Here is a 17,398-nt window from a genome sequence, read left to right as displayed (position 1 = left end):
CCACGATGCCGGCCAATAATTAGCTTTAAAGTCTGTGTAATCTCTGAACCCTACACTATTAAAAAAAAAAAAAAAAAAAAAAAAGGAAGAAGAAATGGAGAACTTTAAAAAAAATGACTTAAACTAGGATTGGAAAATAAAGCTCTGTTCCCACATGAACAACATAAACTAGAGATGGAATCATGTATCTGAGTTAGTAGAGGTTTCAAGACAGGAAATTTGTTCCCATTATATAAATTTTTCTTAAAGTTATTAAATAAAAAGATTTCAAAAATGTAGCTGCCTTACAGAGATTAAGTGACTTGCCCAACATTACACTGTTAAGTAATAATGGAGGAAAAATCAGAATTTAGGTCTTCTGCATTTTAATGATAATTTCACTAACTTACATTGTTTCTATATTAAGTTCAAGGTGCATTACTGCAAATCAAGAAATCATATTTTACCTTCTGTAATATTTACTCTCATATTTTTTGTCTTTTAAGCCAAATTCTGATAGGAACAAAGGAGAACTAATTCAAAATACAATGATTTTTAAGGGTAACGTGTCATAAAGGAATATAATTATCTATACCTTAGAATAATATTCTCAGAGACATGCTGTTTTTCTTTGTCATAGAACATGTACAGGTACTATGTACATATATTAAAACAAATAAATGAAGACATGATCTATTAACTGGTTAGCATTTACATATTTTGCTACAAATAACACTATATTTTCTTTTGTTTTAAGGTATTGCCTTTGCCTTTTAAAGAAAATGAGATATGTTCTTATTAGTAGGATCTCTCGTCATACTTCATGATATTCCACAATAAAGAGACAGATAGGTTTATGCCTTCCAAAGACTAGGCCTGAGAAAGTAGGAGTGAAGCAGGGTTGGAGAATTCACTATTGGAACTTTCTCTCACAGGAATGTCAAACCATGCAGAAACAGTTTGTTAAATGAATCTGTCTTTGCCTATGTTATCAGCTCTTGCTAGTGTAAAGCAATTTTGATCTTAGAAGACCCACACATCTGTGTCAAAACATAAACTGTGGAATCATCTAGCATGGTCTCAGTCATTGACAACAGACGTTAAGGTATGAATTATATCCAAGCACTAAACAGATACATATAAAGAATAGTAACAAGAAAATATCCAAGTTTACTTGTTTACTTTACCTTGAATAACATCTCCAACACTTACAATCAATCAATCAATAAAGGAGGTAGTAAAGAAACAAAGTGAAATAATACCTGACAGCCTCTTTTTTCAATTTCCATAATACATTTCTGTATCAGAAGTGGCACCATCAATCCTACATTTTCTTTCTCCACAACTTTTCGAATATCAACACCAAATATTACTGATTCTCGATTTTTATCTAGTCCATGAAGAGAATTCTCCCACTGCTCCATAAGAGTCACTTTCACATAAATAAGACCTCTAGGTTCTAGTTTAACAGCCAATTGATGTGTCTTTGTCACTCTGAATAAGGTAGGAAGGACAACAGTTCCGTGACAACACACTCGGTTTCTTCTTGGAGTAGGTTCCCAACTAAATACTACGAGTTTCAGATGCTGTGCATTTTCAATTTCTATGTTGAAAGTATGATCCATGTCTAAAAATGTTGTTCGACATGTGAGCAAAGCTGTCCTTGCTTTGTTCACCGAATCGACCTGAATTGCACAGAAGACATCTTTCGAATCTATCCGGGGTGGTTTTAAATCCTCTGCACCATAGAAATGCACGCTCATGAGCCCAGATATGTATTGTGAACACTTAGGTTGATCAGAAAAGCTATAATGTCTAAAAGCATCGATGTCTATGTCATTTTTGCTACAAGTATTTGGAACTATTTCTTTTCCTTTTCCAAGTTTGTTTTCAGAGCCGTGTTTGCTAGATTTGGTTACAAGTTCAGGTGAATCTCCATCACTGAGGTAACCACCTTTGCAGGAGTATTTAGAACTCACAGATCTTTTCTTTTGGTAGCTGTGCTGAGAAGACACACTGGTATCAAGATGGTACCGGCTTATAACATTCCTCTTTGCAGCTGTGGTTGTATTCCCAGAAGGAAGAATAACAGTATGATGAATTTCTTGACAGTTACATTTAGACAAGGAAGGACTATTTTCTGGACCATTTAAATAATTCAAGGTTCCCTTAACACTCAGCTTTCGGCTAAATTCTGGCAACTTTTTCATTTTCATAGAAAGTTTCCTCACAGTCCGTGGAGATTTTATTTTATCTGGCAAAGACCAATTAATTGAACTGCCTTTTTTCACAGGGCTAGGGCTTGGAGAAGATGGTTCCATAATTCCCAATTCAGTCCTATCTGGAGCAGTTAGGATCCCAGGACCTTAAAAGAAAAAAAAAAAAAAAAAAGGAAGCTATTATAAAGTTATATGTTTTAATTTCTACTTGTATTCCTATTTTATAAACCACCAAGTAGGGGCTGGTTCTGTGGCATATATAGTAAGCTAAGCTTCCACGTGCAGCACTGGCATCCCCTATGGATGCCATTTGGTGTCCTGGCTAGTCCTCTTACGATCCAGCTCTCTGCTACGGACTAGGAAGGCAGTGAAAGATGGTCCAAGAGCTCGGTCCCGTGCACCCACAGAGGAGATTCAAAAGCTCCCGGCTCCTGGCTTCAGATCAGCCCAGCTTTGGCCATTGCGACCATTTGGGGAGTGAACCAATAGATGGAAGATACCTCTCTCTCTCTCTCTCAGCCTCTGCCTCTCTGTAACTCTGTCTTTCAAATAAATCAATCTTTTTTCAAAAAGATATAATAGCTCTAATTTCAGAAGCTAATTTATATATCATTACATTTCACAATTAAAATGAGAAAATGTGGGTTAGGCTTTTACCCTAATGGTCACGATGCTGATTAGCACACCTGCTTCCCACATCTAAGCACCTGGGTTTGATACCTAACTCCAATCTGGACTCCAGTTTCCTGCTAATGCAGACCCTGGGAGGCAGGAGCGATGGTTTAAATGGTTGGTTGGATCCCTGTCACTCACACAGGAGATCTAGATTGAGTTTCAGTTCCCAGCTTCAGCCAGTCCCAACCTTGGTCACTGTAGGCATCTGGAGCCAATAAGAGTGCACTATGTTTCCTCACCTCTCAAATAAATAAATTTTTAAAAGTAATTTTTTTAAAGATTACTTGTTTGTTTGAAAGGCAGAGTTAGAGAGAGAGAGAGAGAGAGAGAGAGAGAGAGAGCGCGCTTCCATCTGCTGGTTCATTCCCCAAATGGACACAATCGCCAGGTCTGGGCCAGGCTTGAGCCAGGAGCCAGAAGCTCCTTCTGGATCCCCCACATGGGTGGAAGGGCCCAAGCACTTGGCCATCTTCCACTGCCTTTCCCAGACCATTCTCAGGAAGCTGGATCAGAAGTGGGACAGCCAGGACACAAACCAGCACCTATGTGGTATGCATCACAGGCAGACGCTTAACCCACTGTGCCACAACATTGGCCCCATTAAAAAGTAGCTTTTTAAAATGATAAAATGTGCTTATTCATTTAAAAAGTCAAGGGTGGGTCCCGGCTATTCCACTTCCCATCCAGCTTTCTGCTAATACATTCTGGGAGAGAACAGACGATGGCTCAAGTGCTTGGGCCTCTGCCACCTACATGGGGGACTCATGGAGTTTCAGATTACTGGTTTTGGCCTGGCTGAGCCCTGACTGTTGCAGGAATTTGAGAAATGAACAGGATAGAAGACCTCCATCTCTGTTGCTCTGCCTGAGTAGATGAAAATAAACATTTTTTAAAGCCAATAAATTGAGACCTTTCTTTAGAGTATTAATATGATATTCTCCCTCTACCCCTTTCTATGTGACCCAGTGACAAAGAAGTAGTTTATTTATAGAGAAAGGATTATTTTAAGTATGCCCACTGGGTTTTTCTGTTAAGCAATGAATATGAAAAAGAGTGTTTGATAAACTGGACAAAGCATCCTCTTGTACTGCAAATTGTAGTACAATTCTAATGGTTTCCCAGTCTAAAACATTCTATAGAAACCAGGATCCTGATACAAACATCTATTTTGTCACAGCCTAGAAAAGCTACCTTGTATATTAAATCACTCTAGATTTTATTAAATCATTAAGGAATGAAACATTCTCCTTCCTCACATTATAAGTAAACAATTCCTACTAAAGTCCTTCACTGATTATTAAAGTGAAATCAAACACTACACATATTAGCAGTGTCTATTGCAGACAAGACTGAATTTAATAAAACAAAAATACTCTGGTTTTGTAAATTCTAGGAGCTGAAGTATTACCAAAGCTGACATGCACTTAAAAAACTATAATAACCAAATCTTAAACTACCAAGCTATAAGAATGTACAAAATGAAAACCTTTAAACTTATGAACCAGGTTGAGTCAAGTGAAACTGGCACACTCCTGAGGCACCCAGAGATTAACATCACATTGCAGGAGCTTGATTTTTTTTTTTTTAATAAATGAGTTAATCAACCAACCAATTTTTAGTTGCCCTATAAACTGGTGAATCTTTTAGGAAATACAATACAGGAATTACCAATAATAGTTACCAGCCATAAAGGTTCAGTAATAATACTAGTAATTAATCCTTTTTAAGATTTATTTATTTGAAAAGCAGAGTTACAGAGAGAAAAGAGACAGAGAGATTTTCCATCTACTGGTTCACTCCCCAAATGGCCACAACAGCCAGGGCTGGGCAGGGCTGAAGCCAGGAGCCAAGAGCTTCTTCTGGGTCTTCCACCTGGATAGGAGGGGCCCAGGGGCCATCTTCTACTGCTCTCCCATGCTCATTAGCAGGGAGCTGGATTGGAAGTAGAACAACTGAGATGTGAACCAGCACCCATATGGGTGCCAGCATTGTAGGTGGCAGCTTTACCAGCTACAACACAATGTTGCCCCTCCCCCAGTAATTATCCTTAATGAAACAAAACATGATCATGAGGAAGATCACTGCAATAGCAGTGAAATAGTCAAGTAGATCAGGGCACATCATCCAATTAGATTCCATAAAGCTTGAGAAGGAGTATTAATGAACATGTTACAATGCAAGATGAAGATAGTAAATAAAAATAGCATAAACTAAAACATCCACAGTGATTGCCATTAGATAAAAGATACACCATTGGAAGTTAGGAAGCAAACAATAAATCATATTTGTGTTAGGATATTTTTAAAAAATTTTTTGTCATACATAGTAAAATTACTTATAAATTAGCTTTCCTATTCTCTGATGAAAAATGTATCTGAAATTCAACCAGTCTCTCTGTCAACTTCCCAACAGCTTTCTGCCAATACTGCTAAAGAAAACAGATTAGAGAAGAATGCCAGGAAGAATGGAAATATAAATGGCAGCCATTCCACACTTTTAAGTTTGAGAAGCAGAGAGACAGACAGACACAGAGACCTCCCATCTGCTGGTTCACTCCCCAAATGCCTGCAATGGCAAGGGACAGGCAATGGCCAAAGCCAGCAGCCCGGAACATAATAAAGGTATCCCACATTGGTGTCAAAAACTCAATTACTTGGGTTGCTTCCCAGGGTCTGCATTAACAAGAAGCTAGATTCAGAAACAGGAGCTGGGAATCAAACCTGAGCACTCCAATATGGGACTCAGACTCTAACTTCCAGGTTACACACCCAGTCCCAAGTTTTGTTTTTTCAAATGCCTGTTAGTTTTTCTAGATTCACAATTTGCTATGACATAAAACTTTTTCATGACAGTAACCTTAAGTCAAAATGCACTTCACAGACAACGATTTCTAACTCTGTTCTTACTCTCTTGCTTTCTCTGTCCCATTCCATATCCATCACTCTCTGTGATATTAACAGCCTTCCCTATCGCTCCTCCCTGATCACAAGCTGCATTCCAAACTACTACTCAGATTACAAAAGAAACACACATCGACTCTGGAAAATTAGTCTACAATTGGAATTGCACAAAGTAAAAAATTAATACTTTAAATCGCAACATCCAGAAAAAAAGTAACATTTCCAATAATAGCTTTCATCATTTCTTTCTTTTTTTTTTTTTTTTTTTTTTTTTGACAGCCAGAGTGGACAGTGAGAGAGAGAGAGACAGAGAGAAAGGTCTTCCTTTGCCATTGGTTCACTCTATAATGGCCGCCGCGGCCGCCACACTGCGGCCGGCGCACCCCGCTGATCCCATGGCAGGAGCCAGGTACTTATCCTGGTCTCCCATGGGGTGCAGGGCCCAAGCACTTGGGCCATCCTCCACTGCACTCCCTGGCCACAGCAGAGAGCTGGCCTGGAAGAGGGACAACCGGGACAGAAATCCGGTGCCCCGACCGGGACTAGAACCCGGTGTGCCAGCGCTGCAAGGCGGAGGAATAGCCTAGTGAGCTGCAGCGCCGGCCATCATTTCTTTCAAAACTACCATCACATTGTGTATAATTTTGCAACTCATTTCTCTTAATATAATATTTACTCTAAGGGTGCAAATGAAAGTACTTTATTTGCTTAGTACAGAAACACCAGCAAGGGAATGAAAATATTCAGGGGGAAAATTCAAAGTGAGTATCAGACTACTGTCACTTTGGGCAACTACAGCTTAACCTCATAGGAAAAAATTTTTAAAACTCTAGGAAACAATGAAAATACTGATTCAGAATTTTATCACTCAAAGAGTGATGGAGCTCAGATACTCATATATCAGCTCCTATCAGTCACTGCTTGAGAACTACTCCCAGGTTGCCCTGCAGATACCCGGCACATATACTCCCCACCCCTCAGCAAGACTTCAGAGAAAGTTCTCAAGCAAAGATACAGATGGCTTCTGTCATTTAAGTAGGAAGTAATAAAACTGAAGGGCTCTTGAGATGGGAAAAGGCATGGAGGCCGGCGCCGCGGCTCACTAGGCTAATCCTCCACCTTGTGGCGCTGGCACACCGGGTTCTAGTCCCGGTCAGGGTGCCGGATTCTGTCCCAGTTGCCCCTCTTCCAGGCCAGCTCTCTGCTGTGGCCAGGGAGTGCAGTGGAGGATGGCCCAAGTGCTTGGGCCCTGCACCCCATGGGAGACCAGGAGAAGCACCTGGCTCCTGCCATCAGATCAGCGCGGTGCGCCGGCAGCAGCGCGATGGCCTCGGCAGCCATTGGAGGGTGAACCAACGGCAAAGGAAGACCTTTCTCTCACTCTCTCTCTCTCACTGTCCACTCTGTCTGTCAAAAAAAAAAAAAAAAAGGAAAAGGCATGGACAGCATCAGCTTTGCCCCACATCTTTGAATATTCTGTATCATCTAAAACTCTATAAATTAAATGATTTAATATAAAACAGAACTGCTTTGTATTCTACATTTAACAGCTGCGACCAAATGTACCTTTGTTCTATTTCCTCGGTAATTTGCCTGCCCGGGACTAAAAGCAGCACAACAGGGGCCGGAGTGGTGGTGCAGTAGGTTAATCCTCCACCTAAGGCATCGGCATCCCATAGCCAGTTCTAGTCCCGGCTGCTCCTCTTCCAATCCAGCTCTCTGCTGTGGCCTGGGAAAGCAGTGGAAGATGGCGCAAGTCCTTGGGCCCCTGCACCCATGTGGAAGACTGGAGGAGGCTTCTGGCTCCTAGTTTAGGACTGGCGCAGCTCCAGCCATTGCGGCCATTTGGGGAGTGAACCAACGATGGAAGACCTTTCTCTCTGTCTCTCCCTCTCACTGACTATAACTCTACCTCCCAAATAAATAAGTAAAATCTTTAAAAATAAATAAATAAATAAAAGAAGCACAACAGAAAATTAAAGGCAATCAAGGAGAAATATATTCATTAGGTTGATCTGCATGAAAGGCTCACTCCACTACTTTCTTGTCTGATTTTCTAACTATTGTAGCCTCTGTTTGCAAAGTGTTAACTTCTATCCCCCATTTCTCTTCTCCTTTTCCTTTGGCCCAAAAACACAAACTAATAACTAGAGGTACAATGAATATACAACTTTCCAGTTGAGTCCAGGCCAAATGTGAAGGAATGAATGGATGGATGAACAAAACAAGATGAACATAAAGGATGTATCTATCTTTCTCTTCTACTCCTTCATGATTTCATTCTTTCAACTAAAAGAAGAGCAACTACTGCCTCAAAGGATCAACATTCTAAAGCACACCAGATTATAAAACCAAATCTGTGATAGTGATAATTAAGCCATTGCATTTATAAAAATATTTCTAAATCTTTTGGAGTTGTCTTTATTTTCATGGAAATGTCACCACATTATAAGGAAAAGTACACAAACACAATAGATACTTATATTTGGTTTTAGCTACTATCCAAGAACTGATCAAGAAGAAACAGAAGGCAGAAGAAAGGCAGACCAAGCATAGGATCATTTTTTACCTGCAAAGGGAGATTTTGATATAGGACTGTCCTCTAACATGACACTTTCTTGTGTCTTGTGTCCTAGCTTTGGCTTGTACTGCTGTCCAAATTCTGTGGGATGGATGGAATCTACAGGATGCAATTCATTTGACTGCATGGTCTGAACATCACCTGAATGTTCAGAGGAGCAAGGCAAGTCTTCGGTATGCTGCTCTGCTTTCACCAGGGCACTACCAGAAAATACGCTCAAACTGACAGCAGGAAGCTTCAGAACAGCAGACTTTGCCTCCCCAAAACTCAAGGCACCTGATACACCAAGGTCATCGTCCTCCGGAATGGGGTTGTACCATATTTCTCCTTCATCATCTGCATCATTCTCCTCATTAAAGTCTAAAGAACAGTTTTTTGATAATGAAGAATCTGTAGTATTACACACCATATATGTACAGTATTCTTCAGATGTTTTGAGGAAAGGTTGTGACATCTGATGTTTTGGTAGAGTCACAGGCGAGATGGGTAAATGACTTCTCTCTTGGCATTTCTTATTTTCTTCTTCCAGATTAAGAGATCGCAGAGTACTCTGATATAGCCAATTGCGTTTCTTTGAAACAGTGATGCTGTTAAGTGGCTTATGACCTCTGAATTCAATATTATCCTTCAGATCTTCAAGTTCTCTTCTCTTCACTGAAGATCCATAGACATTTTCAAATAAATCTATTTCAAAAAAAGAAAAGATAGAATTTAATGCCTAGTGTGCCAGGGAAGACTTGTCACTTTCAACCAGTTATTAAAATTTTAAAAAAGTAGAAGAAGGAAAACTAGTATTAATCACAGAGACTAAAACTGAACCAAAATTTTTTTGGATTTTTTATCTAAATATTATTTCTACTATTTAAAAGTCAGACTGCCAGTATGTGTCATAAAATCCTAAGGAAAAGATATACAAACTCTAACACTGCATTATATAAACTGTGCTTACCCTAAGCAAAACATACTTTTTAAGAAGCTCATTTAGAGGCATTTGGTGTGGCAATTAAGATACTGCCTGGGACACCTGCATCCCGTATCAGAATGCCTGGATTTGAGTCCCTGGCTCCCCTTTCCACCCAGCTTCTTCCTAATGCATACACTGGAAGGCAACAGACAATGGCTCAATTACTTGGGTCCCTGCCACCCATGTGAGAAATCTGATTGAGTTCGGGGAACTCCTGGCTTTGGTCTGCCTCAGCTCTAGCTGTTACATGCATTTGGGAAGTGAACCAGCAGGTGAAGATCTGTCAGACTTTCAAAATAAAATAAAATTTTAATAGGCTTACATAGAGTGCTTTGTACACAGTAGGCTTTTAATTGATAATTGAATAATTTCAATTCGCTATCACAAGACTAGTTAGAAAACTCAAGGTTCCTAAATTTTCACACAATGATTGACTTTCAATATCTAACAAAAAAGGATGCCTTGGCTGGCGCCGCAGCTCACTAGGCTAATCCTCCGCCTGCAGTGCCGGCACACCGGGTTCTAGTCCCGGTTGGGGCGCTGGTTCTGTCCCAGTTGCTCCTCTTCCAGTCCAGCTCTCTGCTGTGGAGTGCAGTGGAGGATGGCCCAGGTCCTTGGGCCCTGCACCCACATGGGAGACTAGGAGAAAGCACCTGGCTCCTGGCTTCAGATCGGCGCAGTGTGCTGGCCGATAGCACGCCAGCCATAGCGCCCACTTGGTGGGGGGGGGGGGGAGTGAACCAACAGAAAAAGGAAGACCTTTCTCTCTGTCTCTCTCTCTCACTGTCTAACTCTGCCTGTCCAAAAAAAAAAAAAAAAGGATATTGCTTATTATTAAAATTTAACAAAACATTGATTTTTTTAACAATCCAGCACAGTAGTACCATATACAGGGCTTAAACCCTAAAGAACCAGGGCAATAATAAAAATAAAAATCCAGTAAGACAGTCACAGATTAAAACCAGGTATACAATTTCAAAGTAAGTACAATACAACTACTGTTATTATTGGCCAAGCACAAACTTAAGCAGGGATACAATGAACAAAATAGTACCTGTCCATAAGAAATTCAATGGGGGGGGGGGGTATATGTATGTGTTAACACAATGTGTTCACACTCTAAAAATGTAAATACAACCTTAATTCCCTCTATAGAGGAAAATCTCTCATGCCCCCAAAGAATTTGCATAAAGCAGGTTTTAATGGCAGTCAATAAGCTAAATAAATATCTGTTATGGTAATAATGCAGTGCAGTTTCAATGACAATCAATAAGCTAAACATGTCCATAAGAGAAATTATTGCATTTAGATTATTAAAACAAAACCACATTTTCAGAAATCTAAGATCATGTCAGCTTTATGAATTTCAGAGTTATCATTTTATGCTACTTTAAGTGTATACATGACATTAGTGTGCTGTACATTGAGATTTAATGCTATAACTAGTACTCAAACAGTATTTTTCACTTTATGTTTCTGTATGGGAGCAAACTGTTGAAATCTTTACTTAATGTATGCTAAACTGATCTTCTGTATATAAAGAGAAACGAAAATGAATCTTGATGTGAATGGAAGGGGAGAGGGAGTGGGAAAGGGGAGGGTTGCGGGTTGGAGGGACATTATGGGGGGGAAGCCATTGTAATCCATATTCTGTACTTTGAAAATTTATATTCATTAAATAAAAGTTTAAAAAAAAATAAGTGTATACATGATTAATTCATCTTGGAGTTACAGCAACTAAAAAACAATGGTCTAACACAGTGATAAAATACAGTAAGCTAAAAGGAGCCTAACAACTCCAAAATCAGGCATGCATAATCAAGGCTTTCAGCAACTTCATTTCTACTGAAAAAAAAATCCCTTTAAAAATGTAAATTTCCTTTTTTTTAATCCTAAATATGTACTCGACCAAGCAGGTTAATTTAAACACACACACATATACATACAAGCTTAAATAGTTCCAGATGCAAGAATTCAACAAGAAATCAAAAGGGAAGAAAGCCCACATGAATCTCTATTACACCAGCCATTTATTTATTCAACAAATGTGTAACTATAATGTGCCAAGTATGAGAAATAAAGCAGTAAGGAAGCCCCGAAACTCATTTAACCTTTACTGCAATCATACAAGATGAAACTGATTATCATCATGAGCCTCTAAAGACATGAGGAATATGGTCAAGGTGTGAACTCTTGTATTCAGATTTAAGTCTGTCTAACCTTAAAACCCTAGTTCTCACCACTCTCCCCAACATTGTGCTATCTATTAACAGTAGGGAAGTGGGTGACCCCTCTGAATAATATCAACCCAGCTGACCTTATAAAGTAGCTGCTGGTAAGGATTAAGTGAGCTAAAGTCCAAATTATACTTTGAAAACTATAAAGTACTACTCAGAAAAGTCAAGTAACTTCCCCAAGACTACTTAGTTGGTAATGAAAGAAGCAGAACTCGCTGGTTCACTTCCCTAATGAGTGCAAAAGCCAGGACTGAGCCCAGGCTGAAGCCAGGAACCAGGAGCCAGGAGCTTCATTTGGGTCTCTCAAGTGTTTGCAGGAGCCCAACCACTTGGGCCATCTTCCACTGCTTTTCCCAAGCCATTGGCAAGAAGCTGGATTGAAAGTGGAACAGCAGAGACTAACTGAGGCCCATTTGGGATGCCGGCTGCTGGGCATCACAGGCTGTAGCTTTCCCCACTACGCCACAACACCAGCCCCTAAATTATTTAAAAGATCATTTTTATCTCAGTTAATTAAATGGATGCATACAGGTATAAATTCACCAAAACGGAAAACTATTTGCAATCTTCCCTTCCCTCCCTTTCATGCTTAAAGTTAATGTCTAATCCTCTTTAGCATAAAATTAAGAGTTAGCTTTAACTTTTGATTATACATATGGTGAAAAAAGGCACAAAAAATTAAAAATAAGTATGCAAAGTTGCAAAGCAAAACCTCCTTACTCACTTTAAATACAGATGTTATAATTTTCAGATTCTAATTAAAGTCATTTTGCTTTGAAAATCTGTAAGAGAATGCAGACAATCTCTGCAAAATTCATCAGGAAAAATATTGTGAAAAGTAGTGAACTACTCATGCCAATTTTGTTTTCTTGGCTATTATTTCACAATAAATCTGGAAGATTTACTTTTACTGAACATTTAACTAGTGTACCCAGCTCAGAAGCAGAGCAAACTAAGAAATTATGTATTTCAGGGGTCGGTGCTATGGCGCAGCAGGTAAACCCTGGCCTGCAGTGTCGGCATCCCACATGTTCCGGCTACTCCACTTCCAATCCAGCTCTCTGCTGTGGCCTGGGAAAGCAGTAGAAGATGGCCCAAATCCTTGGGCCCCTGCACCCATGTGGGAGACCAGGAAGAAGCTCCTGGCTCCTGGCTTCGGATTGGCATAGCTCCGACCGTTGCAGCCATCTGGGGAGTGAGCCAGCAGATGGAAGACCTCTCTCTCTGTCTCTACCTCTCTCTGTAACTCTGTCTTTCAAGTAAATACAATAAATCTTTAAATAAAATTATGTATTTTGGTTCTTATTGAAAATGTGTAGCATCTGCGGACATCTTTTCATTATTTTAAAATTTCTACTGGAGAAACCAACTATTGATTTTCTTTACTTCTCTTTTTTAAATCCTAAATAAGAGGTCTGTGTTTGGCATCCCACATCAGAGTGCATGGGTTAGAATCCCAGCTCTGTTCTTGATTCCAGCTTCCTGAAAATGCACACTCTAGGAGGCAAATTGATGACTCAAGTGGCTGGGTCCTTGCCATACACAAGATTGGGGTCCTAGTTCCCCATCATTGGAGGCACTTGAGGAGTGAGCCAGTAGATGGGGACTCTCATTCTCGCTGTCTCCTTCTGCCTCACAAGTAAAATAAATTTTTTAAAAAATTTTAAATCCTAAATAAAACTATTCTCACAAATATTGTATTAGGGGTTTAAGTCTACATTTAAAATTATTAAACATGCTGAAATTTATTTAAATCTCATGTTTAAATAAACGTCAGCCTCCCCTGTTTAAATAGCCACTCCTAGAAGACCTGATGAAATGATGAAAATAAAAAGCCTCCGGCTTCTGTGTGTGCATTTGGGAAGACATCTGTATATTTCCCAGATAAATCTAAAGGGAGAAAGGGGCAGAACAAAAAGAAAAGCAGCACTTTTTCTTTTATTTTTATTCCTGTGTGCTTGGTAATAAAATCCCTTAAGAAAGTTGTGTCATAGCTTTTTGAGACAGGAAACGAGCAAAGAAAACGGCTGAGACTATTTTCAGTTCCACAAAAGTAATAGAGAGAAGCAAGAGAAAAAGAAAGTCAAAAGAAAAAGATGAGCAGAACGCCCCTCAAAACGGTGGGGACTTGCTCAATCCTCAATGCTCCCCAAGGCAGGATTTCTTCACTTCTGATCATCTCTCTTTCTCTATCCAGAATCCTACTGACCTTGGGCAAAGCAGTTTTCTCATAAAGCGGGCTTGACTTCCTCTTGATAATACAGCTAAGTGCTGGGCAAGTACCAAATGGATTACCTTTTTTTACCCTTACAGTCTACAAGGTAGGGTAACTGGCGCCAAGAATACAAGCCTGGTAAGTGGTGGAGTCAGACCAGGAACCTACAATCTCTATTATGTTAACCACTATCCTGTATAGCCTCCTCTGTTGAAGATTCCAAGATCTCACTAACATTTACTGGGCAAGCTGACACTAATATGTAGGGAACTGCTCAGACTCCTCGAATATAAGCAATTAAGCATTAATTCATACATATAAAACTGAGCAGAAAGGGCTCAAGTCCTTTGCTCTACTAGGGATTAGTTTAAATATCAAGTATCAGAAGGAAGCAGAATGCTTTTTCAAAACTTTAGGGGACAGGCCCCGCACTGTGGCATAACTGGTAAAGCCGCCACCTGCAGTGCCTGAATCCCATATGGACCCCAGTTTGAGTCCTGGCTGCTCCATTTCTGATCCAGCTTCTGCTATGGCCTGGGAAAGCAGTAGAAGATGGCCCAGGTCCTTGGGCCCCTGCACATACGTGGGAGATGCAGAAGAAGCTCCTAGCTCCTGGCTTCGGATAGGTGCAGTTCCGGAAGGCCATTGCAGCCAATTGGAGAGTGAACCAGTGGATGGAAGACCTCTCTCTCTCTCTTTCTTTCTTTCTCTCTCTGTATAACTCTGACTTTCAAATAAATGTTTAAAAAAAAGAAAACTTTAGGGGGCAGGAGCACTCTGTAATCTTACTACTCAAAGATGTGATTCACTGAAAAGCAGCAGCTTGCTGCTCCTCCGCACGCGGAGGAGCCGCACCGGACCGGGCGCTTGTTGTTCCCTTTTTTTACAAGTCCTTTCTATAGTAAAGTAAGAATAAGTAAACAGCAAACTCCCAAAGCAAGAATGAGTAGAGAGAAATGAGAAAGAACGAAGTAACGAACTTCCCCGCGAACTCTCCAACGCACTCTCCAACCAACCCACACCACCATGCCGTCTCTCTCCTCCTATATAGTCCTCCTCCGCCAATCCCAACTCGGCTGCCCACACGCCGAGCACGCCGCTCTCCTCCAATCAGGAGCAGCTCCTGCAGCTTGTCAAGTTGGTGAGAGGCAGCTGGGTAGAAGCTGTTTACTCCTCTCCCAGCGCCATATTGTGGGAGAGCAGATGCATAGAATAAGTCTTAATTCCAGTAACAGTCTAGTCCGAGTTGCTCCCCACAGCAGCTACACTGGGAGTTTGTTAAATGCAGAATCCCAGGTCCCACCTTACATCTTATTGAATCTGCATTTTAACAAGATTTATCAGGGAATTCATATGTACATTAAGTTTGATAAGCACTGCTCTAAAACACATTTTGAGTGGCAAAGGTGTAGAAAATAACCTTGGTGGTTCTCAAAAAATAAACAACAGACCTATCTTGGAATCACTCACTGATCCAGAAATGTAGGACTTTCAAATCCACACAACACAATTTTCTGCTGAATTTGTAATCCTCAAAGTTTTCCAGCCACAAGCAACTCCAATGTTCCATGGCACTCTTCCAAAAACAAAAACAAAACAAATCAAAAAAAAAAAAAAAAGCAATTGCATTTGCTTGTGGGGGTACAATGGCATAATCTCTCAAGGGAAGGATTCAAAGCTCAAATATTTTATGCCTATTGCTACTAACTTTGAAGAGGGTCTACACAGAAAGAATTTAGTGGGAAAATTCCTAATATGCTGGGAAAATTCATAAATGTAATGCAGCTCATAAAGATAAGAAATCAGAGTTACAAATATTTAAGAAAAGAAGTAGGTGGGAATTTGCATAACAGCAAATGTCAACTTCGCTTTAAGTTAATTAACGATCACACCAGCTGATAAATACTATCATAAAATAATTACCTAAAAATTTTAGACAAACACTGGAAGCCAAAACACTCTCAATGTTTTTCTTTCACAGATCATGTAGCAGGAAAAGTTGAGTCAAAAATAGGCTAATTTTTTTCATATGTTAAGATTTTTTTTTATTTGAAAGGCAGAGTGACACACAGAGAGAGCAAGAGACAGACACGGGGAGATTCTCTAGCTGTTGGTTCACTCCCCAAATGGCCACAACCCCAGCCAAAGCCTGCAGCCTGAAACCACTTCAAAATCTCCCACATGGGTGGCAGGGGCCCCAATATTTGGGTCATCCTCCTCTCTAATTATTTTTTAAAGAAATAAAAGGCTGAAATAGCTCAACCTGCTGCTTTGGAATTTACTTCTGAAAACTATATGCTAATTAAAACTTACTTATAAAGATGTATAATGAAGTATAGTTGGCAAATAAAATTTGTAATCTTTAAGCTTGCGGAAACTTGACAATATTTACTTTGTGTAATGACTTTAGATTTCTTAAATAATCATCTCAATTAGGAACAAATTGGGCAATCTGTAAACACTACATACTTAATCGCATCAAATCATTGGCATTGTAGTAATATCAAAAGTTTTAGTAGTTCTTAGAAGGAGTCAGAAATCAAAATAAAAAATCATTTTGCTTTCTATTTGTCATGTTCTCCAAAATTTCCAAAATACCTACATAAATTAGTTATCTTTATACCATTATAAAGTTATTGAGTATCACAAAATATAAATACAATTGTATTTTTAAAAAATACCTGCATGGCGCCAGCACTGTGGCATAGCGGATAAAGCTGCCGCTACAGTGCCGGCATCCCATATGGGCACCACTGAGTCCCAGCTGCTCCACTTCTGATCCAGCTCTCTGCTTTGGCCTGGGAAAGCAGTGGAGTACAGTTCAAGTGCTTAGGCCCCTGAACCCTCGTGGGAGACCCAGAGGAAAAACTCCTAATTCCAGGCTTTGGATCAGCCAAGCTCTGGCCATGGTGGCCTTTTGAGGAGTGAACCAGCAGATGGAAGACCTCTCTTCTCTGCCTCTCTCTCTGTCTCTCTGTGTAACTCTGACTTTCAAATAAGTAAATAAATCTTAAAAAAAATTTTTTAAATACCTGCATGAATAATATTGTATGGAAAAATGTGACATAAACCTTTTAGGATATTAAACATCTTATACCATCAAGAACGTACAGCCCCAAATAATTTCTCTAGAAAACATTTAAAAGTAGAATACAAGTAACATCAATTTGAAGTAAGTAAACATTTAAAGATAAAACTTTAAAATAATATACTGAATACTTAAAGTTTTAAAACCTAAATTCTAGAATTCCCCCATCTTCTTTGCAACTCTGAGGAAATAACTTATTCCTCTAAATCTTGTTAAAATTCCATCCATCTCCTCAACTCAAGCAATTTATTAAAATTAATTAAATGAAACCTCTGAAAACTGCAGTGCCATTGACCTTATTGAAATAGGGGAACTGGAATCAAGGAGATTCGAGTTTGAATTTACGTTAATACCGGTAATTTAAATCCAGGTACCAGCAGCCCGACCTTCGCAAAAGACTTCACCACTTTGTTTGTTGTTGTTGTTGTTAAACAATAGTTGTCATATCTCTGTTTGGAGGGATACAAATATTATAGGAGAACCACTTAAAGTATTTAGAATGGTCTTAATAAGACCACTAACCTTCATGAAAAATAGGAA

At 39.6% G+C, this 17,398-nt stretch overlaps 1 protein-coding gene across 3 annotated transcripts in view; it reads right to left on the bottom strand.

Annotated features, from left to right (window-relative positions):
• The window catches only part of SYDE2 (synapse defective Rho GTPase homolog 2), a 63,182-nt gene that overhangs the window by 42,496 nt on the left and 3,288 nt on the right, over positions 1-17,398 (bottom strand). For 2 of the 3 annotated variants that reach the window (XM_051856300.3, XM_089337111.1), the window contains exons 2-3: positions 8,343-9,038; positions 1,242-2,344 (exon numbers count right to left, since the gene is read on the bottom strand). In XM_051856300.3, coding sequence (XP_051712260.3) covers positions 1,242-2,344; positions 8,343-9,038 — 1,799 coding nt within the window. Of the gene's footprint in view, positions 1-1,241; positions 2,345-8,342; positions 9,039-17,398 lie in introns of those variants that run through there. The other variant, XM_089337112.1, reaches the window with a different exon arrangement.

The sequence above is a fragment of the Oryctolagus cuniculus genome, chromosome 7, assembly GCF_051225735.1.
Source record: "Oryctolagus cuniculus isolate XC-2025 breed Fujian yellow rabbit chromosome 7, ASM5122573v1, whole genome shotgun sequence".
Classification (NCBI taxonomy): domain Eukaryota; kingdom Metazoa; phylum Chordata; class Mammalia; order Lagomorpha; family Leporidae; genus Oryctolagus; species Oryctolagus cuniculus.
The sequence above is the reverse complement of the archived record's forward strand: the minus strand, read 5'-3'. Positions and strand labels throughout refer to the sequence as shown.